The sequence below is a fragment of the Scyliorhinus torazame genome, chromosome 14 (genome assembly GCF_047496885.1).
Source record: "Scyliorhinus torazame isolate Kashiwa2021f chromosome 14, sScyTor2.1, whole genome shotgun sequence".
NCBI classification, from domain to species: Eukaryota; Metazoa; Chordata; class Chondrichthyes; order Carcharhiniformes; family Scyliorhinidae; genus Scyliorhinus; species Scyliorhinus torazame.
This window is the reverse complement of record NC_092720.1, coordinates 122,687,017-122,713,217: the sequence shown is the minus strand read 5'-3', so window position 1 is coordinate 122,713,217 and position 26,201 is coordinate 122,687,017. Positions and strand designations below refer to the sequence as shown.

The window sequence follows — 26,201 nt, the reverse complement described above, 5'->3', positions numbered from 1 at the left end:
ACTTTAGCAAGGCCTTTGACAAGGTACCGCATGGTAGTTTGTTGCAAAAGGTTAAATCTCACGGAATCCAGGGTGAGGTCGCCAATTGGATACAAAATTGGCTTGGCGACCAAAGCCAAAGGGTGGTTGTGGAGGGTTGTTTTTCAAACTGGAGGCCTGTGATCAGCAGTGTGCCTCAGGGATTGGTGCTGGGTCCACTGTTATTTGTTGTATATATTAATGATTTATATGAGAATGTAGGAGGCATGGTTAGTAAGTTTGCAGATGACACCAAGATTGGTGCATAGTGGATAGTGAAGAAGATTAACTAAGATTGCATCAGGATCTTGACCAATTGGGTCAGTAGGCCGATGAATGGCAGATGGAGTTTAATTTGGATAAATGTGAGATGATGCATTTTGGTAGATCAAATCAGGGCAGGACCTACTCAGTTAATGGTAGGGAGTTGGGGAGAGTTACAGAACAAAGAGATTTAGGGGTACAGGTTCATAGCTACTTGAAGATGGAGTCGCAGGTGGATAGGGTGGTGAAGAAGTCATTCAGGATGCTCAGTTGTATTGGTCAGAATATTGAATACAAGAGTTGGGACGTCTTGTTTCATAGATTATCATAGAATTTACAGTGCAGAAGGAGGCCATTCGGCCCATCGAGTCTGCACCGGCTCTTGGAAAGAGCACCCTACCCAAGGTCAACACCTCCACCCTAGCCCCATAACCCAGTAACTCCACCCAACACTAAGGGCAATTTTGGACACTAAGGGCAATTTATCATGGCCAATCCACCTAACCTGGACATCTTTGGACTGTGGGAGGAAACCGGAGCACCCGGAGGAAACCCACGCACACACGGGGAGGATGTGCAGACTCCGCACAGGCAGTGACCCAAGCCGAAATCGAACCTGGGACCCTGGAGCTGTGAAGCAATTGTGCTATCCACAATCCTACCGTGCTGCCCTTGAAGTTGAAGTTGTACAAGACATTAATAAGACCACACATGGAATACTGTGTTCAGTTCTGGTCACCCTATTATAGGAAGGATATTGTTAAACTCGAAAGAGTGCAGAAGTTTGCACTGAGTGCTGAATTTGGTGCATTTGAGTGCTATAGTGAGAGTTTGGTGACTGAGGGTGTATAAGGCTTCATTTTTATCTAAAGTCTAGTCTTTCTTTTATTTAGTTAATTAACCTAAAAGTTGCTGTTTGGTTTAGAAGAAGGTGAATTTTCAATCAGCTTTAAACAAAGGTTCTACTTGTAGGTACTTGCAGCTGGAGCTTGTTAATTAATTAATTGGATTAGGCCAGTTTTCAGAGGCTAGATTCACAGTATATAAGTGATCCCCTACAGTGCAGACTTTGTTTGCACTGAGTGCTGAATTTGGTGCATTTGAGAGCTATAGTGAGAGTTTGGTGACTGAGGGAGTATAAGGCTTAATTTTTATCTAAAGTCTAGTCTTTCTTTTATTTAGTTAATTAACTTAAAAGTTGCTGTTTGGTTTAGAAGAAGGTGAATTTTCAATCAGCTTTAAACAAAGGTTCTACTTGTAGGTACTTGCAGCTGGAGCTTGTTAATTAATTAATTGGATTAGGCCAGTTTTCAGAGGCTAGATTCACAGTATAAAAGTGATCCCCTACAGTGCAGACTTTGTTTGCACTGAGTGCTGAATTTGGTGCATTTGAGAGCTATAGTGAGAGTTTGGTGACTGAGGGAGTTAGGTGAGGAGGGAGTAAGGCGCTCCTTTCATTTTGTTTCCTACATTTCCGCAAAGAGCGAGAAGGGAGCCAGGAGTTTACAGAGAGTGCAGCTGACTGGGAGCAGAGACGGAGGGAGGAGGTCCAGTTGGTCTACAGGGCAGCTATATTCTGTAAGGTAAGAGGGGATGGAGGCTAGGCCAGTTGCATGCTCCTCCTGTAGGATGTGGGTGGTGAGGGATACCACCGGTGTCCCCGCTGACTATACCTGCGGGAAGTGCACCCAACTCCAGCTCCTCAAAGACCGTGTTAGGGAACTGGAGCTGAAGCTGGATGAACTCCGGATCATCCGGGAGGCTGAGGGGGTGATAGAGAAGAGTTACAGGGAGGTAACCACACCCAAGGTACAGGACAAGAGTAGTTGGGTTACAGTCAGGGGAAAGAAAACAAACAGGCAGACAGTGCAGGGATCCCTCGTGGCCGTTCCCATTCAAAACAAGTATACCATTTTGGATGATATTGGGGGGGATGACCTACCGGGGGAAGGCCCTAGCAGCGAGGTCTCTGGCACTGAGTCTGGCTCTGGGGCTCAGAAGGGAAGGGGGGAGAATAGAAAAGCAATAGTAGTAGGAAATTCAATGGTTAGGGGAATAGATAGGAGATTCTGTGGTCGCGAGCGAGACTCCCGGAAGGTATGTTGCCTCCCGGGTGCCAGGGCCACGGATGTCTCGGATCATATCTTCAGGATCCTTAAGGGGGAGGGGGAGCAGCCAGAAGTCGTGGTGCACATTGGTACCAACGACGTAGGTAGGAAAAGGGGTGTGGAGGTAATAAACAAGTTTAGGGAGTTAGACAGACAGAGTTGTCATCTCTGGGTTGTTGCCGGTGCCACTTGATAGCGAGGCTAGGAATAGGGAGAGAGTGCAGCTGAACACGTGGCTGCAGAAATGGTGTAGGAGGGAGGGCTTCAGATATTTGGATAATTGGAGCGCATTCTGGGGAAGGTGGGACCTGTACAAGCAGGACGGGTTGCATCTGAACCAGAGGGGCACCAATATCCTGGGAGGGAGGTTTTCTAGTACTCTTCGGGAGGGTTTAAACTAATTTGGCAGGGGAATGGGAACCGGATTTGTAGTCCAGCAACTAAGCTAGCCGATATTCAGGACACCAAAGCGTGTAGTGAGGCAGTGGGGAAGGGAACACTGACAAAGGAGAGTACTTGCAGGCACGGAGATGGGTTGAAGTGTGTATACTTCAACGCAAGAAGCATCAGGAATAAGGTGGGTGAACGTAAGGCATGGATCGGTACTTGGGACTACGATGTGGTGGCCATCACGGAAACTTGGATAGAAGAGGGGCAGAAATGGTTGTTGGAGGTCCCTGGTTATAGATGTTTCAATAAGATTAGGGAGGGTGGTAAAAGAGGTGGGGGGTGGCATTGCTAATTAGAGATAGTATAACAGCTGCAGAAAGGCAGTTCGAGGAGTATCTGCCTACTGAGGTAGTATGGGTTGAAATCAGAAATAGGAAAGGAGCAGTCACCTTGTTAGGAGTTTTCGATGGGCCCCCCCAATAGTAGCAGAGATGTGGAGGAACAGATTGGGAAACAGATTTTGGAAAGATGCAGAAGTCACAGCGTAGTAGTCATGGGTGACTTTAACATCCCAAACATTGAGTGGAAAGTCTTTAGATCAAATAGTTTGGATGGGGTGGTGTTTGTGCAGTGTGACCAGGAAGCTTTTCTAACACAGTATGTAGATTGTCCGACCAGAGGAGGGGCAATATTGGATTTGGTACTTGGTAATGAACCAGGGCAAGTGATAGATTTGTTAGTGGGGAAGCATTTTGGAGATAGTGACCACAATTCTGTGACTTTTACTTTAGTAATGGAGAGGGATAGGTGCGTGCAACAGGGCAAGGTTTACAATTGGGGGAAGGGTAAATACGATGTTGTCAGACAAGAATTGAAGTGCATAAGTTGGGAACATAGGCTGTCAGGGAAGGACACAAGTGAAATGTGGAACTTGTTTAAGGAACAGGTACTACGTGTCCTTGATATGTATGTCCCTGTCAGGCAGGGAAGAGTTGGTCGAGTGAGGGAACCATGGTTGACAAGAGAGGTTGAATGTCTTGTTAAGAGGAAAAAGGAGACTTATGTAAGGCTGAGGAAACAAGGTTCAGACAGGGCGCTGGAGGGATACAAGATAGCCAGGAGGGAACTGAAGAAAGGGATTAGGAGAGCTAAGAGAGGGCATGAACAATCTTTGGCGGGTAGGATCAAGGAAAACCCCAAGGCCTTTTACACATATGTGAGAAATATGAGAATGACTAGAGCGAGGGTAGGTCCGATCAAGGACAGTAGCGGGAGATTGTGTATTGAGTCTCAAGAGATAGGAGAGGTCTTGAACGAGTACTTTTCTTCTGTATTTACAAATGAGAGGGGTCATATTGTTGGAGAGGACAGTGTGAAACAGACTGGTAAGCTCGAGGAAATACTTGTTAGGAAGGAAGATGTGTTGGGCATTTTGAAAAACTTGAGGATAGACAAATCCCCCGGGCCTGACGGGATATATCCAAGGATTCTATGGGAAGCAAGAGATGAAATTGTAGAGCCGTTGGCAATGATCATTTCGTCCTCACTGTCAACAGGGGTGGTACCAGGGGATTGGAGAGTGGCGAATGTCGTGCCCCTGTTCAAAAAAGGGACTAGGGATAACCCTGGGAATTACAGGCCAGTTAGTCTTACTTCGGTGGTGGGCAAAGTAATGGAAAGGGTACTGAAGGATAGGATTTCTGAGCATCTGGAAAGACACTGCTTGATTAGGAATAGTCAGCACGGATTTGTGAGGGGTAGGTCTTGCCTTACAAGTCTTATTGAACTCTTTGAGGAGGTGACCAAGTATGTGGATGAAGGTAAAGCAGTGGATGTAGTGTACATGGATTTTAGTAAGGCATTTGATAAGGTTCCCCACGGTAGGCTTATGCAGAAAGTAAGGAGGCATGAGATAGTGGGAAATTTGGCCAGTTGGATAGCGAACTGGCTAACCGATAGAAGTCAGAGAGTGCTGGTGGATGGCAAATATTCAGCCTGGATCCCAGTTACCAGTGGCGTACCGCAGGGATCAGTTCTGGGTCCTCTGCGATTTTGACCTTATGGAGTTTGCATATACTCCCCGTGTCTGCATGGTTTTCAAAGAACAAAGAATAAAGAATAAAGAATAAAGAAAAACATCAGGTTAAAGTTCAACAGATTTGTTTCGAATCACTAGCTTTTGGAGCACAGCTCCTTCCTCAGGTGAATGAGCTGTGCTCTGAAAGCTAGTGATTCGAAACAAACCTGTTGGATTTTAACCTGGTGTGTAAGACTTTTACTGTGCTCACCCCAGTCCAAAGCCGGCATCTCCACATCAAAGAAAAGTACAGCACGGAAACAGGCCTTTCGGCCCTCCAAGCCTGTGTCAAAACCTTCAGGTCCTCCGGTTTCCTCCCACAGTCCAAAGATATGCAAGTTAAGATTGGCCATGATAAATTGCCCCTTAGTGTCCAAAGGTTCGGTGGGGTAATGGGGTTGCAGGGATAGGGCAGGGGAGTGGGTCTAGGTAGGGTACTATTTCAAAGTGGCACGGTAGCGCAATGGTTAGCTCTGTTGCTTCACAGCACCAGGGTCCCAGGTTCCATTCCCGCTTGGGTCACTGTCTGTGCGGAGTCTGCACGTTCACCCCATGTCTTTGTGTGTTTCCTCCGGGTACTCCGGTTTCCTCCCACTATTCCTGAAAGACGTGCTTGTAAGGTGAATAGGACATTCTGAATTCTCCCTCTGTGTACCCGAACAGGCGCTGCTGTGTGGCGACGCGGGGATTTTCACAGTAACATCATTGCAGTGTTAATGTAAGCCTACTTGTGACAATAATAAAGATTATATTATAAGAGTTGGTGCAGATTTGATGGGCTGAAAGGCCTCCTTCTGCACTGTAAGGATTCTATGATTCATTATTTCATTGTGGTCAATCAAACCCATTATCCCAGGATGTCAATCACCCAGGATATTTGGCTTGATTTACAGATTGGTAGCAAAAATTGTGATTTGCCTGTGAGGTGAATCACATGAACAATAGAGGCAGGCATATATGAGCTTCCAGAACAAAGCATGTACCCGCCAGCACTGAGGTGTGAATAACATCTAGACTATCGTGAATTCTACTCAATTTAAGAAAATCCATTCACAGTCACCTAATTAGTTCAACAAGAAAATACCTCAAATTAACACAAAAAAGGTAAAAAATACTTAACTTTTCACTGGGCCGTAATTGTGTCCAGAAATCTGACAACAGATTGTTTCATCCCATCTGATGAATCTTTTAAGTAAATCACTTTGAAGAAAATGCACCTACCCCAGAGTTCGTAATTTACAATTGGGATCTTTCAGTGCTGCAGACAGTCGCTGTACTCCCACATCTGCCAGGTTATTGTAGCCCAGCTCTAAGGCAGTTAGGCTCTGGCTTGTTCTGAGGGCGGAGGTGAGATCCTCACAGCAGCCTTCTGTTAAGCCAGTCCGGTGTAATCTACAGAGGTCAAGAGCAGAGATGAGCGATACAATTCAAGGACAAAGGTCAGGGAGAGAGAAGAGGGACAGCATCCAAGGACAGAGATCAGTACAGCAGTTTGGTAACAGGCTGTTTTATAAATTCAAAGAAGAAACACAACACAGAAACATTACAAGAAGTTGCACATTGACCTAGTGTTTGCGTGGGTTTCCTATGGGTGCTCCAGTTTCCTCCCACAGTCCATGGATGTGCAGTTGAAGTGCAATGGCCATGCTAAATTGTCCCTAGGTGTCCAAAGGTTGGGTGGGGTCACAGGGATAAATTAGGATTTGGGCCTAGGTCGGGTGCTCTTCGGGTGGCATGGTGGTGCAGTGGTTAGCACTGCTGGCTCATGGTGCTGAGGACCCAGGATCGATCCCGGCCCTGGGTCACTGTCCATGTGGAGTTTGCACATTCTCCACATGTCTGCGTGGGTTTCACCCCTACAACCCAAAGATGTGCAGGGTAGGTGGATTAAACGGTAAAAAAAATATATACAAGGTCAAATGGTACAGATACTAATTTTGTGTTGGAGAAACAGGGTACCCTCCAGTACCAACGTAAGGGGAGGGGGGTAGGATACTCTGATTATTAAAACAGTTCACAACACAGTTGTACTAAAAACAAACGGTACAAGCACTAAACTTCGCGCTGGAGAGACTAGATACCACGCTAAATTGGCCCTTAATTGGAGAAAAAGAAATTGGGTACTCTAAATTTATTTTTAAAAAGGTAGGGTGTTCTTTCGGCGGTTTGGTGCAGACGTGATGGCAACTGGCCATTCTGCACTGTAGGGATTCTATGATATGCTGGGGCGATTTGGAGCCCACACTAGCCATGCGCGGGATCGACGATGTGGGTTCCAAATCCGGAGAGAATTATAAAATGCAAATCTCTCCAGCGAGATCCCGGTTTCATAATTTCAACTCCTCTTGTAACAGTGGCACAGTGGTTAGCACTGCTGCTTCACAGCTCCAGGGACCCAGGCTCATATCCGGCCTCGGCTGACTGCGTGGAGTTTGCACTTTCTCCCCACGTCTGCGTGAGTTTCCTCTGGTTTCGTCCCACAATCCAAAGAAGTGCAGGTTAGGTGGATTGGCCATGCCAAATTGCCCCTTAGTGTCAAAAAGGTTAGGTGGGGTGACGGGGTTACGGGGTAGGGTGTGGGATTAAGTAGGGTGCCCTTTCCAAGGGCCGGTGCAGACTCGATGGTCCGAATGGCCTCTTTCTGCACTGTAAATTCTATGATTCTATACAATTGGAGTAATGTGAAACATGCCGCGGAGCCCAAGAACCTCATTTTAATACATTAGTATGTCATTAATGAGCACTCACTTTGGGGCCTCTGACTGAATATTCATGCTGGCACCAATTTACAACACAAAATGGCTAAGCTGCATGGAAGTTTAAATCTACTTGTCAGGGAAGTTTGACTGTCAGGAATTAGTGTTGTGGTGGATGGCTGTGGTTGATGGAAGGTTTGCCAACTCTACAGCCTTTGACCTGGGTGCCCTATAGAGATGTGCAAAGGGGTTAGATCCCATGCCTTGCTTAGATCTCGGGATTGCATATTAGAGTGAGCTTACCTGTCTCATTCTGAGATGCAGATTTGTCATAAAGTGATTCCACCCACAATGGGCGGTATTCATATTGTGACGTCTTGCAAGAACGCGTTAGGCCTCGTGCGGCGTGGTGAGCCGGGTAGATCCCGGAATAGGTTGTAATGTGGCCGGTAGATCTTGCCATATTTGTGTGTGGTAAACCACTGTGTTCCTATATATATATATTTTTTTAAATTATTTTATTCTCCTTTTTCACATTTTCTCCCACATTTACACCCATCAACAATAAACAATAATCAGCAAGATATGTCAATCTCCATAATAACAACAATCCCATCCGCCCACCAACCCCCAAACCTCAACCCGCATGTTTACATAAACAAATGACAAAAAGGAATCAGGGATTACCCGTAGTCACCCTTAATCTACACAGCCCCCCTCCCCCCACCCCCCCACCCAACCCCCCAACTAATGTTCGATGTTACCCAGTTCTTGAAAGTGCATAATAAATAGTGCCCATGACTTGTAGAACCCCTCCGAGCTTCCCCTCAGTTCAAACTTAACCTTCTCAAGGGTCAAGTGTTCCAACAGGTCCCCCCCGCCACGCCAGGGCACTGGGTGGAGAGGCTGCTCTCCATCCCAGCAGGATCCGTCTTCGGGCGATCAACGAGGCGAAGGCTATGATATCTGCCTCCGCTCCCGTTTCCAACCCTGGCTGGTCCGACACCCCGAATAAGGCCTCCTGGGGACCCGGGTCCAGTTTCACACGCACCACCTTGGAAATTACCCTAAACACCTCCTTCCAGTACTCCCCTAGCTTTGGACAGGACCAAAACATATGAACGTGATTCGCGGGCGCCCCCCGCAACGCTCACACACATCCTCTACTCCTTCAAAATATCGGCTCATCCTCGCCCTCGTGAGGTGCGCTCTATATACCACCTTCAGCTGTATCAGCCCCAACCTCGCACATGAGGTGGAGGCATTCACTCTCCGGAGCACCTCACACCAGACCCCCTCCTCTATAACCTCTCCCAGCTCTTCCTCCCACTTTGCTTTGATCCCTTCCAGTGGTGCCTTATCCTCTACCAAAATAGCTCCGTACACCACTGACACTGCCCCCTTCTCCAGTCCCCTTGTCGTCAACACCTCCTCCAGCAATGTGGAGGCCGGTTCCTCTGAGAAGCTCTGTATCTCCTTCCTGGCAAAATCCCGAACCTGCATGTACCTAAACACTTCTCCCTGCTCTAGCCCATACTTCGCTTCCAGCTCCCTCAATCCTGCAAACCGACCCCGAAGAAACAAATCTTTTAGCGTCTTAATCCCCTTCTCTTCCCATTTCCGAAAACTTCCATCCCACCTCCCTGGCTCAAATCTGTGGTTCCCCCGAATCGGCATTTCCCTTGACCCTAAACCCAACTCGAAGTGTTGGCGAAACTGCCTCCAGATTTTCAATGAAGCTATTATTACCGGACTCCCTGAATATTTCCCCGGAGCTATCGGGAGCAGGCTGTTGCAAGTGCCTTCAGCCCCGACCCCCTGCACAAACTCTCCTCCATTCTGACCCACTGAGAATCCACCCCTCTGACCCAGCTCCGCACCTTCTCCACATTCACCGCCCAGTAGTAGTACAACAGGTTCGGGAGACCCAAACCCCCTGCCTGCCTTCCCCTCTGTAGCAGCACCTTTCTCACTCTGGCCACCTTCCCTCCCCATATGAATGAGGTAATCCTTCCCTCAATCTCCCTGAAAAAAGACTTTGGCAGGAAAATCGGTAGGCATTGAAAAATAAACAGGAATCGCGGCAACACATTCATTTTAACCGCCTGTACCCGACCCGCCAGTGACAGAGGAAGGCCATCCCACCTTACCAGATCGGCTTTCACTCTCCCCACCAAACTAGTGATGTTGTACCTGCGAAGCCTCCCCCACTCCCGGGCAACCTGCACCCCCAGATACCTAAAATGAGTCCCTGCTCTACGGAATGGCAGCCCCCCCACCTCTGCCCCCACCCCCGGCCGAGACACCACAAAGTACTCACTCTTGTCCAGGTTCAACTCGTACCCCGAGAAAGACCCAAATACTCGCAGTAGCTCCAATATTCCTCCTATCGACGCACTTGGCTCCGACACATACAGCAGCAAGTCGTCGGCATATAAGGACACCCTATGCTCTATCCCCCCCCCCCCCCCCCCCGCACTATTCCTTTCCATGCTCCCGAACCTCTCAATGCGACGGCCAACTGCTCAATCGCAAGTGCAAACAGCAGGGGGGACATAGGACATCCCTGTCTCGTCCCAGGGTGGAGAGAAAAGTATCTCGAACTGATATTATTTGTGCGGACACTCGCCTTCAGTTCCTTATATAGCTTTACCCAGTTCACAAACCTTGGTCCAATCCCAAACCGCTCCAGCACTGCCATCAGGTACCCCCATTCTACCCGATCAAACGCCTTCTCGGCGTCCAATGCCACAACTACCTTTGTTTCCTTTCTTTCCGCCGGTGCCATAACAACGTTCAAAACCCTCCTAATGTTCGAAAACAGCTGCCTCCCTTTCACAAACCCCGTCTGATCCTCCCCTATCACCTTCGGGAGGGACTCCTCCAGCCTACCCGCCAGTACCTTCGCCAACACTTTTACGTCCACATTCAGAAGTGATATAGGCCGATACGACCCACATTCCGTCGGATCCTTATCTTTTTTAGTAACAGGGAAATTGATGCCTGCCCCAAGGTTTGCGGCAACACCCTCTTCCCTATCACCTCCTCAAACATCCCCACCATCAGGGGTGCCAACCTATCCTTAAATTTTTTATAATATTCCACCGGAAACCCATTCGGCCCTGCCACCTTTCCCGACTGCATCCTCCCAATCGCATCCTTTATCTCCTGCTCCACTATTGCTCCTTCTAATGTAGCCCTGTCCCCCCCACCCCCTAGCCTCGGGTACTCCAACCCATCTAGAAATTCCTGCATCTCACGGTCTCCCCCGAGTGGCCCTGACTTGTACAACCTCTCATAAAACTCCTCAAAAACCTTGTTAATCAGCACTGGGGCCACCACCAACTTCCCTGTCCTATACTTCACCTGAAGAATTTCCCTTGCCGCTGCCTCCCTCCGGAGCTGACCTGGTAACATACCCCGCCCCGCCTTATCTCCATGTTCATAAACTGCACCCCTTGCTCGTCTCAGTTGGCGCACTGCCTTCCCGGTGGACAGTCGGTCGAAGCTCGCCTGTAGTTCCTTTCTTTTTTCCAGCTTCGCCGGGTCCCCATCCTCTGCATACCTCCTATCTACCTCCAACATCTCATCTATTACCCTCTGCCACTCCAACCTCTCCTCTTTATCTACCCTGGCCTTAAACAAAATTACCTCACCTCTCACCACTGCCTTTAGAGCCTCCCAGATGACTGCCTTCGACACCTCACCCGTACAATTGAAACCTACATATTCCTTAATTACCTTTTCAATTTTCTCACAGAACACTTGGTTCCCCAAAAGCCCCACATCCAGTTTCCACCCCGGTCTCTGCGCTGCTCCCTTCTCCAGCACCATATCCACCCAATGATCTGACACTGCAATTGCAGAGTATTCCGACCCCTTGACTCCAGCCAGCAAAGCCTTCCCCACCACAAAAAAGTCGATCCGCGAGTACACCTTATGGACCGCTGAGAAAAACGAGTACTCCCGTTCCCTCGGGTGCCGAAACCTCCAAGGGTCCACCCCTCCCATTTCCACCATGAGCCCAGCCACGCCTTTGCCCCCATCTGATGGGGCCAGCGAGCGCGGCCATGATCTGTCCAACCTGCACCAAGTTCCAGTCCCCCCCTACAATCAGCTCATGCGAGTCCAAGTCGGGAATAGCCCCAAACACCTTCCTCGCGAATCCCACATCGTCCCAGTTGGGACCGTATACACTTAACAGCGCCATTAATCTCCCCTCCAGTGCCCCTGTCACAATCACATATCTACCCCCCTGATCTGCCACCACCTTCTCCATCTGGAAGCGTACCCTTTTGCTGACCAACACCGCTACCCCTCGAGCCCTTCCACCAAATCCGGAGTGAAACACTTGGCTAACCCAGCACTTTTTAAGTCTCACCTGGTCCTTCACCCTCAAGTGAGTCTCCTGCAGCATTGCTACATCGGCTTTCAAACTTTTAAGATGTGCAAGCACCCTTGACCTCTTGACCGGACCTCCTAGCCCTCTCACGTTCCACTTGACTATCCTAACTGGGGGTCTCTCACCCACCCACCTTTCTTATCCACCATCACCATACCACCGGGCCCTGCCCCATAAGCCTGACCCGCCCCTGTCCATTGTTAACATCGAACCCCTTCCCCCCTCCCAAGAACCCCCCCTACAAAAACATCCCCCAACCTCCATCCCTCCACCCCCTCTTGCTCGCCTCATAGGCCCATTGAAGCCTGCTATCCAGGCTCCAACGTCCGCAGTCCTCCTCTCACCTCACCCCCGTTCACTAACTGACTCTAGTTAGCTAGCGCGGGTGGCTCCCCCCCGCCAAGACCTCTCGCCCCCTTCCGCCCAGTCCCAGAGAAAGAAACACCAAAACAAACCCACCAATCCAACCCCTACAATTCACTAACATAACATTTAACCGTCGCAACACAGAACGCCATTAACTTGAACTCTGTAACAATGCAAAGAGAAGTAAATTTCAATACAAATCAGTAAAAAGAAAGTTGTAACATTTGTACATTTTCCAGCCGCTCAAACACAGTCCACAGTCTCTCTTCCAGTTCCGCTCTTCACGTCTGTCCCAAGCCTTCTGCCCTCACGAACGCCTCAGCCGCCTACGCTGTCTCAAAATAAAAGTCTTTGGCTTTATATGTTACTCTCAACTTCGCCGGGTACACCACACCAAATCGCACCCCCTTCTTGTACAAAGCCGCCTTCACTCGTCCAAACGACGCTCGTCTTTTTGCCAACTCCACCATCAAGTCCTGGTAGATCCGAACCGCAGTACCATCCCACAGCACCTCACGCTCCTGCTTCGCCCAGCTTAATACTTTCACCTCAATGCAAAACCTATGGAAGCAGATAATTACTGCCCTTGGCGGCTCGTTCACTTTGGGTTTCGGCCTTAATGACCGATGAGCTCGGTCTAGCTCGTACAGGGTGGGGCTCTCACCCTCCCCCATCAGCTCCGCCAACTTCTTAGCGAAGTATTGCGTTGGCCTTGGGCCCTCTGTCCCTTCGGGCAAGCCCACAATTCTCAAATTGTGCCGCCTTGAGCGGTTTTCCAAGTCTTCCAGCTTTGCTCGGAGTCCTCTGTTAACCTCCACCACCATCCGCAACTCGTCCCCCATCGAGGTGACCTGGTCGCTGTGTCGTGTCACGGCCTCCTCCACCTCCTTCATCTTCTCGCCCTGCTCTCTCACCTCGGCCAATGCCTTTGCCACCTCCACCCTGATCGGGCCGATTGCCTCCTCCAACAATGACCTCAACACGACCGCCATCTCTTTCCTCAAGACCTCCATGTGCCTCACCAAATGTTTTTCCAGCTCCACCACCATCACCTCGGTCATCTTCTTCACCGTAAGTAGTGCGGCCTTGCCTTGCAGTTCGGCTTCCGCCATCCTGTCAACACTTTTGCTCGTCTTCTCCTTCGGATTCGAACCCGCGCTTCCTCCTTTCTTCCACGCTACTCTTCGCATCCTTTAGCGGCTTATTGTTTTTTATCTTCTTTCCTTTCTCCTCTCTCCCCCTTCACCCTCCTGCCCTTCATCAATCTGACAGTCTTGTTTTTTGAAAAAAAAAGGGGGGGGGAAAAGAAAAAAAAACTTTTAACAAACTTCCTTAAATCTTCTTTCTTTCTCCTCTGCATTCACCTGGGACCAGGCTTCAACCTTCTTTCTTCTTCCTAGTGGGAGCATCCGACGTGGAGCACCCTCCCTACATGGTGCCCTGGCCTCGGGCCTGCCGCCTCGGCCTCCTCGTAGCTCCGCCCCCGCTGCTCTGACCTGCCGCGCCGGGCCCAGCACCTCAGCCCCTGCCGCCCGACACTCGCGCGGGGTTCTTCGCCGGTTTTTAAACCGGCCCCGCTGGCTGCTCGTGGCGGCCCCAAAGGCCGATGATAGTCGGGGGGCGCGTGAAGACTCGGGGATTTCCCCAAAATCGCCGCGAATCGTGGCCAGCAGCAGGAGCTCTTGTTACTCCGGCCGCCCTGCTCGCCCACGCCACCAGAAGTCCCCACTGTGTTCCTATATTAAGGGTTGTACGGTAGAACCTGCAATACAGGTTCACCTGTGGCCCCTGCATGCTAGCTCCGCCCAGGAGCCGGGTTATAAATATGCGTGGCCTCCAGCTCGCAGCCATTTTGTCAGCTGCTGTAGGAGGCCACACTTCAGAGACTAATAAAGCCTCAGTTTGAATTCAACTTCGTCTCCAGCCAAATTGATTGTGCCTCAATTTTTTAGTATCTGATTCAGAAGATGGACCTCCGGATTAAACCAGATTGACTGCAGCTGGATCCACACGCAAGCGACGCAGAAAGGACTTCCAGCACTGGCTAGCTTGTTTTGAAGCGTATATCAACGCGGCGCCAACCCCTATTCCAGAGGCTCAGAAGATCCAAATATTGTACTCCAGACTCAGCTCTAAAATCTTCCCGCTGATCCAGGATGCGCCCAATTACGCTGACGCTATGACTCGACTCAAAGAGGTTATGAGCAGAAGACGAACACGCTCTTCGCCAGACATGCGCTCGCAACGCATACTCAACTACCTGGTGAGTCAATCGAGGACGTCTGGAGGGCCCTGATCCCACTAGTTCGGGACTGTGACTGCCAGGACGTTACAGCTAAGGAGCACTCAGATCTCTTATGTGGGAGGCTTTTGTAACTGGGATTGGGTCCGATGTTATCAGGCAGCGGCTCCTCCTCTGCTTCATGGGCCCCACAGGCAGCCGCCCCAGCATGGGTGCTACCCACCCAGTACGCCTGCGCTACGTGCCAGCCAGTGATCTCCGTGGACAACAAAGACACCCCCGCCAACACTGTCCGGCCCGCGCTGCCCTTTGTAAGGCCTGCGGGAAGAAGGGCCACTACGCAGTGGTGTGCCAGGCCCACGCAGCGGCAGCAGTCGCCCCCCACCCCCCGGTCACGGACATGGGCGCCGCTATCCTCCCCTCCTCCCAGGCCATGTGCGAGCAATGGGCGCCACCATCTTCTCCCCCGCACCAGGCCTGCTCAGCAGCAGTGATCACCCTCACCCCCCCCCCCCGGTCACGGACAATGGGCGCCGCTATCCTCCCCTCCTCCCCAGGCCATGTGCGAGCAATGGGCGCCGCCATCTTCTCCCCCGCACAACACGTGCGTTTCATGGGCGCCGCCATCTTGCTCCACCCCCGCAATGTGCGTTCCATGGGCACCCCCATTTTGTGACCCCCCAGGACCTCCGGGTGCCGCCATCTTGTCCACACGGAGACCAACGGCGTTTCAGGACCCCGACGCAGCGGCTGCCTCACTACCCGACGATCAAGCGCGACTCGCATCCATGGTAATCGACCAGTCCAGACCACACACTCTGACCAACGCATCTACCAGCGTGAAAGTCAACGGCCACGTGACCTCCTGCCTACTGGACTCCGGGAGCACCGAGAGCTTTGTACATCCAAATACGGTAAGGCGCTGCTCCCTTAAGGTACACCCTACCAATCAAAGTATCTCCCTGGCCTCCGGATCCCATCGCATAGCGATCCGGGGGTACTGCACGGTCACGCTCACAGTCCAAGGCGTAGAGTTCCACGACTTTCACCTTTACATCCTCCCTAACCTCTGCGCTGCAATTATCCTTGGCCTGGATTTTCAGTGCAACCTCCAGAGTCTGACCCTTAAATTCGGCGGACCCTTATCACCCCTCACTGTGTGGGGCCTCGCGACCCTAAAGGTCGATTCTCCTTCCCTCTTTGCCAATCTAACTCCAGATTGCAAACCCGTCACCACCAGGAGCAGATGGTGCAGCACCCAGGATAAGGCCTTCATTAGGTCCGAGGTCCAGCAGTTGCTTCAGGAGGGAGTCATCGAGGCCAGCAACAGCCCCTGGAGAGCTCAAGAGGTAGTAGTTAAGTCTGGGGAGAAAAATCGAATGGTCGTGGACTACAGCCAGACCATCAACAGGTACACGCAGCTCAACGCGTACCCCCTCCCACGCATATCTGACATGGTTAACCAGATTGCACAGTACCGGGTCTTCTCAACGGTGGACCTGAAATCCGCTTACCACCAGCTCCCCATCCGCAAATCGGACCGGCCATACACCGCATTCGAGGCAGACGGCCGGCTATATCACTTGCTTAGGATCCCCTTCGGCGTCACCAATGGGGTTTTGGTCTTCCAAAGGGAGATGGACCGAATGGTCGACCGGTACAGATTGCGGGCCACGATTCCGTACCTAGACAATGTGACCATCTGCGGCCATGATCAGCAGGACCATGACGCCAACCTCGCTAAATTTCTCCGCACCGCCACTCTCCTCAACCTCACATATAACAAGAAATGTGTGTTCCGTACAAGTCGCTTAGCCATCCTCGGCTACGTGGTCCAGAACGGAGTTCTGGGGCCCGATCCCGACCGCATGCGCACCCTCATGGAGCTTCCCCTCCCCTCCTGCCCCAAGACCCTCAAACGCTACCTGGGGTTCATGACGGCATTACCTGGCCGGCAGGAGATTCACTCTCCTCACGGACCAACGGTCGGTAGCCGTCATGTTCAACAACACACAGCGGGGCAAGATCAAAAAGACAAAATCTTGCGGTGGAGAATCAAGCTCTCCACCTCTAACTACGAGATTAAGTATCGCCCTGGCAAACTCAACGAGCCCCCAGACGCCCTATCCCGAGGTACATGTGCCAGCGCACAGGTAGACCGACTCCGGACCTTGCACGACAGCCTTTGTCACCCAGGGGTCACTCAGTTGTACCACTCCATTAAGGTACGAAATTTGCCCTACTCCGCCGAGGAAGTAAGGACGATCACCAGGGACTGCCGGGTCTGTGCGGAGTGCAAACCGCACTTCTACCGGCCGGACCGCGCGCACGTGGTGAAGGCCTCCCGCTCCTTTGAACGCCTCAGCGTGGATTTCAAAGGCCCCCTCCCCTCCTCCGACTAACACACGTATTTCCTCAGTGTGATCGATGAATACCCCCGTTTTCCCTTTGCCATCCCATGCCCCGACATGACGTCTGCCGCCGTCATTAAAGCCCTTAATTCTATCTTCACTCTGTTCGGCTTCCCCGCCTACATCCACAGTGACAGGGGATCCTCATTCATGAGTGATGAGCTACGTCAGTTCCTGCTCAGCAGGGGTATCGCCTCCAGCAGAACGACGAGCTACAACCCCCGGGGAAACGGACAGGTAGAAAGGGAGAATGGGACGGTATGGAGGGCCGCCCAGCTGGCCCTACGGTCCAGAAATCATCCGGCCTCCCGCTGGCAAGAGGTCCTCCCCGATGCACTACATTCCATTCGCTCATTACTTTGCACTGCTACTAACAGTACACCGCATGAACGTCTCTTTGCCTTCCCCAGGAAGTCCACATCCGGGGTATCACTCCCAACTTGGCTCACAGCTCCGGGAACCGTGCTTCCCCGTAAAAATGGGCGGCTCCGCAAGGTGGACCCGTTGGTGGAAAGGGAGCACCTGCTCCACGCAAACCTACAGTACGCCTACGTGGCATTCCCTGACGGCCGCCAGGATACCAGCTCCCTCAGGGATCTGGCACCAGCAGGGTCCGCCCCCACAGCACCCCCGTCGCCCCCGGCGCCACCCTCCCCCTGTTGCTCCCATCACCCCCCCCTAGGACTGTCCGTCCTCCCCCTGCCCACCCCCGTTGATGAAGAGGATGAAGATGAAGAGGCACGCTCCCGGAGTCAACTTCGACCACGACAGCACCAACATCGCCAGCTCCACTTCATCAATCCCAGAGGACGATCAAGGCGCCGGACCGGCTGAACCTCTGACCTGCCCATCGGATGACCAGAGACATTTTTTTCACTGTTCTGTAAATATTAAAGATTGCGAATTGTATATAGTTAACCACCACCCCCGCCGGACTCAATTTTAACAGGGGGTGAATGTGGTAAACCACTGTGTTCCTATTTTAAGGGTTGTACGGTGGAACCTGCACTACAGGTTCACCTGGGCCCCTGCATGCTAGCTCCGCCCAGGAGCCGGGTTATAAATATGCGTGGCCTTCAGCTCGCAGCCATTTCGTCAGCTGCTGTAGGAGGCCACACTTCAGAGACTAATAAAGCTTCAGTTTGAATTCAACTTCGTCTCCAGCCAAATTGATCGTGCCTCATTGTGCAATGCATGTGTGGAGAATAACTAGTAGGCCAAACAGTTGTTAATGCAGTGGGTGTATCGTGGGTAACTTGGGCAACTCATAGTCACACAGGACCATGAAATGGTACAGATACTAATTTTGTGTTGGAGAAACAGGGTACCCTCCAGTACCAACGTAAGGGGAGGGGGGTGGGATACTCTGATTATTAAAACAGTTCACAACACAGTTGTACTAAAAACAAACGGTACAAGCACTAAACTTCGCGCTGGAGAGACTAGATACCACGCTAAATTGGCCCTTAATTGGAGAAAAAGAAATTGGGTACTCTAAATTTATTTTTAAAAAGGTAGGGTGTTCTTTCGGCGGTTTGGTGCAGACGTGATGGCAACTGGCCATTCTGCACTGTAGGGATTCTATGATATGCTGGGGCGATTTGGAGCCCACACTAGCCATGCGCGGGATCGATGATGTGGGTTCCAAATCCGGAGAGAATTATAAAATGCAAATCTCTCCAGCGAGATCCCGGTTTCATAATTTCAACTCCTCTTGTAACAGTGGCACAGTGGTTAGCACTGCTGCTTCACAGCTCCAGGGACCCAGGCTCATATCCGGCCTCGGCTGACTGCGTGGAGTTTGCACTTTCTCCCCACGTCTGCGTGAGTTTCCTCTGGTTTCGTCCCACAATCCAAAGATGTGCAGGTTAGGTGGATTGGCCATGCCAAATTGCCCCTTAGTGTCAAAAAGGTTAGGTGGGGTGACGGGGTTACGGGGTAGGGTGTGGGATTAAGTAGGGTGCCCTTTCCAAGGGCCGGTGCAGACTCGATGGTCCGAATGGCCTCTTTCTGCACTGTAAATTCTATGATTCTATACAATTGGAGTAATGTGAAACATGCCGCGGAGCCCAAGAACCTCATTTTAATACATTAGTATGTCATTAATGAGCACTCACTTTGGGGCCTCTGACTGAATATTCATGCTGGCACCAATTTACAACACAAAATGGCTAAGCTGCATGGAAGTTTAAATCTACTTGTCAGGGAAGTTTGACTGTCAGGAATTAGTGTTGTGGTGGATGGCTGTGGTTGATGGAAGGTTTGCCAACTCTACAGCCTTTGACCTGGGTGCCCTATAGAGATGTGCAAAGGGGTTAGATCCCATGCCTTGCTTAGATCTCGGGATTGCATATTAGAGTGAGCTTACCTGTCTCATTCTGAGATGCAGATTTGTCATAAAGTGATTCCACCCACAATGGGCGGTATTCATATTGTGACGTCTTGCAAGAACGCGTTAGGCCTCGTGCGGCGTGGTGAGCCGGGTAGATCCCGGAATAGGTTGTAATGTGGCCGGTAGATCTTGCCATATTTGTGTGTGGTAAACCACTGTGTTCCTATATATATATATTTTTTTTAATTATTTTATTCTCCTTTTTCACATTTTCTCCCACATTTACACCCATCAACAATAAACAATAATCAGCAAGATATGTCAATCTCCATAATAACAACAATCCCATCCGCCCACCAACCCCCAAACCTCAACCCGCATGTTTACATAAACAAATGACAAAAAGGAATCAGGGATTACCCGTAGTCACCCTTAATCTACACAGCCCCCCTCCCCCCACCCCCCCACCCAACCCCCCAACTAATGTTCGATGTTACCCAGTTCTTGAAAGTGCATAATAAATAGTGCCCATGACTTGTAGAACCCCTCCGAGCTTCCCCTCAGTTCAAACTTAACCTTCTCAAGGGTCAAGTGTTCCAACAGGTCCCCCCGCCACGCCAGGGCACTGGGTGGAGAGGCTGCTCTCCATCCCAGCAGGATCCGCCTTCGGGCGATCAACGAAGCGAAGGCTATGATATCTGCCTCCGCTCCCGTTTCCAACCCTGGCTGGTCCGACACCCCGACATAAGGCCTCCTGGGGACCCGGGTCCAGTTTCACACGCACCACCTTGGAAATTACCCTAAACACCTCCTTCCAGTACTCCCCTAGCTTTGGACAGGACCAAAACATATGAACGTGATTCGCGGGCGCCCCCCGCAACGCTCACACACATCCTCTACTCCTTCAAAATATCGGCTCATCCTCGCCCTCGTGAGGTGCGCTCTATATACCACCTTCAGCTGTATCAGCCCCAACCTCGCACATGAGGTGGAGGCATTCACTCTCCGGAGCACCTCACACCAGACCCCCTCCTCTATAACCTCTCCCAGCTCTTCCTCCCACTTTGCTTTGATCCCTTCCAGTGGTGCCTTATCCTCTACCAAAATAGCTCCGTACACCACTGACACTGCCCCCTTCTCCAGTCCCCTTGTCGTCAACACCTCCTCCAGCAATGTGGAGGCCGGTTCCTCTGAGAAGCTCTGTATCTCCTTCCTGGCAAAATCCCGAACCTGCATGTACCTAAACACTTCTCCCTGCTCTAGCCCATACTTCGCTTCCAGCTCCCTCAATCCTGCAAACCGACCCCGAAGAAACAAATCTTTTAGCGTCTTAATCCCCTTCTCTTCCCATTTCCGAAAACTTCCATCCCACCTCCCTGGCTCAAATCTGTGGTTCCCCCGAATCGGCATTTCCCTTGACCCTAAACCCAACTCGAAGTGTTGGCGAAACTGCCTCCAGATTTTCAATGAAGCTATTATTACCGGACTCCCTGAATATTTCCCCGGAGCTATCGGGAGCAGGCTGTTGCAAGTGCCTTCAGCCCCGACCCCCTGCACAAACTCTCCTCCATTCTGACCCACTGAGAATCCACCCCTCTGACCCAGCTCCGCACCTTCTCCACATTCACCGCCCAGTAGTAGTACAACAGGTTCGGGAGACCCAAACCCCCTGCCTGCCTTCCCCTCTGTAGCAGCACCTTTCTCACTCTGGCCACCTTCCCTCCCCATATGAATGAGGTAATCCTTCCCTCAATCTCCCTGAAAAAAGACTTTGGCAGGAAAATCGGTAGGCATTGAAAAATAAACAGGAATCGCGGCAACACATTCATTTTAACCGCCTGTACCCGACCTGCCAGTTACAGAGGAAGGCCATCCCACCTTGCCAAAACGGCTTTCACTCTCCCCACCAAACTAGTGATGTTGTACCTGCGAAGCCTCCCCCACTCCCGGGCAACCTGCACCCCCAGATACCTAAAATGAGTCCCTGCTCTACGGAATGGCAGCCCCCCCACCTCTGCCCCCACCCCCGGCCGTGACACCACAAAGTACTCACTCTTGTCCAGGTTCAACTTGTACCCCGAGAAAGACCCAAATACCCGCAGTAGCTCCAATATTCCTCCTATCGACGCACTTGGCTCCGACACATACAGCAGCAAGTCGTCGGCATATAAGGACACCCTATGCTCTTTTCCCCCCCCCCCGCACTATTCCTTTCCATGCTCCCGAACCTCTCAATGCGATGGCCAACTGCTCAATCGCAAGTGCAAACAGCAGGGGGGACATAGGACATCCCTGTCTCGTCCCACGGTGGAGAGAGAAATATCTCGAGCTGATATTATTTGTGCGGACACTCGCCTTCAGTTCCTTATATAATAGCTTTACCCAGTTCACAAACCTTGGTCCAATCCCAAACCGCTCCAGCACTGCCATCAGGTACCCCCATTCTACCCGATCAAACGCCTTCTCGGTGTCCAATGCCACAACTACCTTTGTTTCCTTTCTTTCCGCCGGTGCCATAACAACGTTCAAAACCCTCCTAATGTTCGAAAACAGCTGCCTCCCTTTCACAAACCCCGTCTGATCCTCCCCTATCACCTTCGGGAGGGACTCCTCCAGCCTACCCGCCAGTACCTTCCCCAACACTTTTACGTCCACATTCAGAAGTGATATGGGCTGATACAACCCACACCCCGTCGGATCCTTATCTTTTTTAGTAACAGGGAAATCGATGCCTGCCCCAAGGTTTGCGGCAACACCCCCTTCCCTATCACCTCCTCAAACATCCCCACTATCAGGGGTGCCAACCTATCCTTAAGTTTTTTATAATATTCCACCGGAAACCCATTCGGCCCTGCCACCTTTCCCGACTGCATCCTCCAAATCGCATCCTTTATCTCCTGCTCCACTATTGCTCCTTCTAATGTAGCCCTGTCCCCACCCCCCCCCCCTAGCCTCGGGTACTCCAACCCATCTAGAAATTCCTGCATCTCACGGTCTCCCCCGAGTGGCTCTGACTTGTACAACCTCTCATAAAACTCCTCAAAAACCTTGTTAATCAGCACTGGGGCCACCACCAACTTCCCTGTCCTATACTTCACCTGAAGAATTTCCCTTGCCGCTGCCTCCCTCCGGAGCTGACCTGGTAACATACCCCGCCCCGCCTTATCTCCATGTTCATAAACTGCACCCCTTGCTCGTCTCAGTTGGCGCACCGCCTTCCCGGTGGACAGTCGGTCGAAGCTCGCCTGTAGTTCCTTTCTTTTTTCCAGCTTCGCCGGGTCCACATCCTCTGCATACCTCCTATCTACCTCCAACATCTCATCTATTACCCTCTGCCACTCCAACCTCTCCTCTTTATCTACCCTGGCCTTAAACAAAATTACCTCACCTCTCACCACTGCCTTTAGAGCCTCCCAGACGACTGCCTTCGACACCTCACCCGTACAATTGAAACCTACATATTCCTTAATTACCTTTTCAATTTTCTCACAGAACACTTGGTTCCCCAAAAGCCCCACATCCAGTTTCCACCCCGGTCTCTGCGCTGCTCCCTTCTCCAGCACCATATCCACCCAATGATCTGACACTGCAATTGCAGAGTATTCCGACCCCTTGACTCCAGCCAGCAAAGCCTTCCCCACCACAAAAAAGTCGATCCGCGAGTACACCTTATGGACCGCTGAGAAAAACGAGTACTCCCGTTCCCTCGGGTGCCGAAACCTCCAAGGGTCCACCCCTCCCATTTCCACCATGAGCCCAGCCACGCCTTTGCCCCCATCTGATGGGGCCAGCGAGCGCGGCCATGATCTGTCCAACCTGCACCAAGTTCCAGTCCCCCCCCACAATCAGCTCATGCGAGTCCAAGTCGGGAATAGCCCCAAACACCTTCCTCGCGAATCCCACATCGTCCCAGTTGGGACCGTATACACTTAACAGCGCCATTAATCTCCCCTCCAGTGCCCCTGTCACAATCACATATCTACCCCCCTGATCTGCCACCACCTTCTCCATCTGGAAGCGTACCCTTTTGCTGACCAGCACCGCTACCCCTCGAGCCCTTCCACCAAATCCGGAGTAAAACACTTGGCTAACCCAGCACTTTTTAAGTCTCACCTGGTCCTTCACCCTCAAGTGAGTCTCCTGCAGCATTGCTACATCGGCTTTCAAACTTTTAAGATGTGCAAGCACCCTTGACCTCTTGACCGGACCTCCTAGCCCTCTCACGTTCCACGTGATTATCCTTACTGGGGGTCTCTCACCCACCCACCTTTCTTATCCACCATCACCATACCACCGGGCCCTGCCCCATAAGCCTGACCCGCCCTGTCCATTGTTAACATCGAACCCCTTCCCCCCTCCCAAGAACCCCCCCTACAAAAACATCCCCCAACCTCCATCCCTCCACCCCCTCTTGCTCGCCTCATAGGCCCATTGAAGCCTGCTATCCAGGCTCCAACGTCCGCAGTCCTCCTCTCACCTCACCCCCGTTCACTAACTGACTTTAGTTAGCGAGCGCGGGTGGCTCCCCCTCGCCAAGACCTCTCGCCCCCTTCCGCCCAGTCCCAGAGAAAGAAACACCAAAACCCAACAATCCAACCCCTACAATTCACTAACATAACATGTAACCGTCGCAATACAGAACGCCATTAACTTGAACTCTGTAACAATGCAAAGAGAAGTAAATTTCAATACAAATCAGTAAAAAGAAAGTTGTAACATTTGTACATTTTCCAGCCGCTCAAACACAGTCCACAGTCTCTCTTCCAGTTCCGCTCTTCACGTCTGTCCCAAGCCTTCTGCCCTCACGAACGCCTCAGCCGCCTCCGCTGTCTCAAAATGAAAGTCTTTGGCTTTATATGTTACTCTCAACTTCGCCGGGTACACCACACCAAATCGCACACCCTTCTTGTACAAAGCCGCCTTCACTCGTCCAAACGACGCTCGTCTTTTTGCCAACTCCACCATGAAGTCCTGGTAGATCCGAACCGCAGTACCATCCCACAGCACCTCACGCTCCTGCTTCGCCCAGCTTAATACTTTCTCCTCAATGCAAAACCTATGGAAGCAGATAATTACTGCCCTTGGCGGCTCGTTCACTTTGGGTTTCGGCCTTAATGACCGATGAGCTCGGTCTAGCTCGTACAGGGTGGGGCTCTCACCCTCCCCCATCAGCTCCGCCAACTTCTTAGCGAAGTATTGCGTTGGCCTTGGGCCCTCTGTCCCTTCGGGCAAGCCCACAATTCTCAAATTGTGCCGCCTTGAGCGGTTTTCCAAGTCTTCCAGCTTTGCTCGGAGTCCTCTGTTAACCTCCACCACCATCCGCAACTCGTCCCCCATCGAGGTGACCTGGTCGCTGTGTCGTGTCACGGCCTCCTCCACCTCCTTCATCTTCTCGCCCTGCTCTCTCACCTCGGCCAATGCCTTTGCCACCTCCACCCTGATCGGGCCGATTGCCTCCTCCAACAATGACCTCAACACGACCGCCATCTCTTTCCTCAAGACCTCCATGTGCCTCACCAAATGTTTTTCCAGCTCCACCACCATCACCTCGGTCATCTTCTTCACCGTAAGTAGTGCGGCCTTGCCTTGCAGTTCGGCTTCCGCCATCCTGTCAACACTTTTGCTCGTCTTCTCCTTCGGATTCGAACCCGCGCTTCCTCCTTTCTTCCACGCTACTCTTCGCATCCTTTAGCGGCTTATTGCTTTTTATCTTCTTTCCTTTCTCCTCTCTCCCCCTTCACCCTCCTGCCCTTCATCAATCTGACAGTCTTGTTTTTTGAAAAAAAAAGGGGGGGGGAAAAGAAAAAAAAACTTTTAACAAACTTCCTTAAATCTTCTTTCTTTCTCCTCTGCATTCACCTGGGACCAGGCTTCAACCTTCTTTCTTCTTCCTAGTGGGAGCATCCGACGTGGAGCACCCTCCCTACATGGTGCCCTGGCCTCGGGCCTGCCGCCTCGGCCTCCTCGTAGCTCCGCCCCCGCTGCTCTGACCTGCCGCGCCGGGCCCAGCACCTCAGCCCCTGCCGCCCGACACTCGCGCGGGGTTCTTCGCCGGTTTTTAAACCGGCCCCGCTGGCTGCTCGTGGCGGCCCCAAAGGCCGATGATAGTCGGGGGGCGCGTGAAGACTCGGGGATTTCCCCAAAATCGCCGCGAATCGTGGCCAGCAGCAGGAGCTCTTGTTACTCCGGCCGCCCTGCTCGCCCACGCCACCAGAAGTCCCCACTGTGTTCCTATATTAAGGGTTGTACGGTAGAACCTGCAATACAGGTTCACCTGTGGCCCCTGCATGCTAGCTCCGCCCAGGAGCCGGGTTATAAATATGCGTGGCCTCCAGCTCGCAGCCATTTTGTCAGCTGCTGTAGGAGGCCACACTTCAGAGACTAATAAAGCCTCAGTTTGAATTCAACTTCGTCTCCAGCCAAATTGATTGTGCCTCAATTTTTTAGTATCTGATTCAGAAGATGGACCTCCGGATTAAACCAGATTGACTGCAGCTGGATCCACACGCAAGCGACGCAGAAAGGACTTCCAGCACTGGCTAGCTTGTTTTGAAGCGTATATCAACGCGGCGCCAACCCCTATTCCAGAGGCTCAGAAGATCCAAATATTGTACTCCAGACTCAGCTCTAAAATCTTCCCGCTGATCCAGGATGCGCCCAATTACGCTGACGCTATGACTCGACTCAAAGAGGTTATGAGCAGAAGACGAACACGCTCTTCGCCAGACATGCGCTCGCAACGCATACTCAACTACCTGGTGAGTCAATCGAGGACGTCTGGAGGGCCCTGATCCCACTAGTTCGGGACTGTGACTGCCAGGACGTTACAGCTAAGGAGCACTCAGATCTCTTATGTGGGAGGCTTTTGTAACTGGGATTGGGTCCGATGTTATCA

At 51.5% G+C, this 26,201-nt stretch overlaps 1 protein-coding gene across 1 annotated transcript in view; it reads right to left on the bottom strand.

Moving 5' to 3' along the window:
• The window catches only part of LOC140389353 (NACHT, LRR and PYD domains-containing protein 3-like), a 58,020-nt gene that overhangs the window by 6,553 nt on the left and 25,266 nt on the right, over window positions 1-26,201 (bottom strand). Inside the window, exon 9 of the mRNA XM_072473519.1 lies at window positions 6,079-6,249. Within this exon, the coding sequence (XP_072329620.1) occupies window positions 6,079-6,249 (171 nt within the window). The remainder of the gene's footprint in view (window positions 1-6,078; window positions 6,250-26,201) is intronic.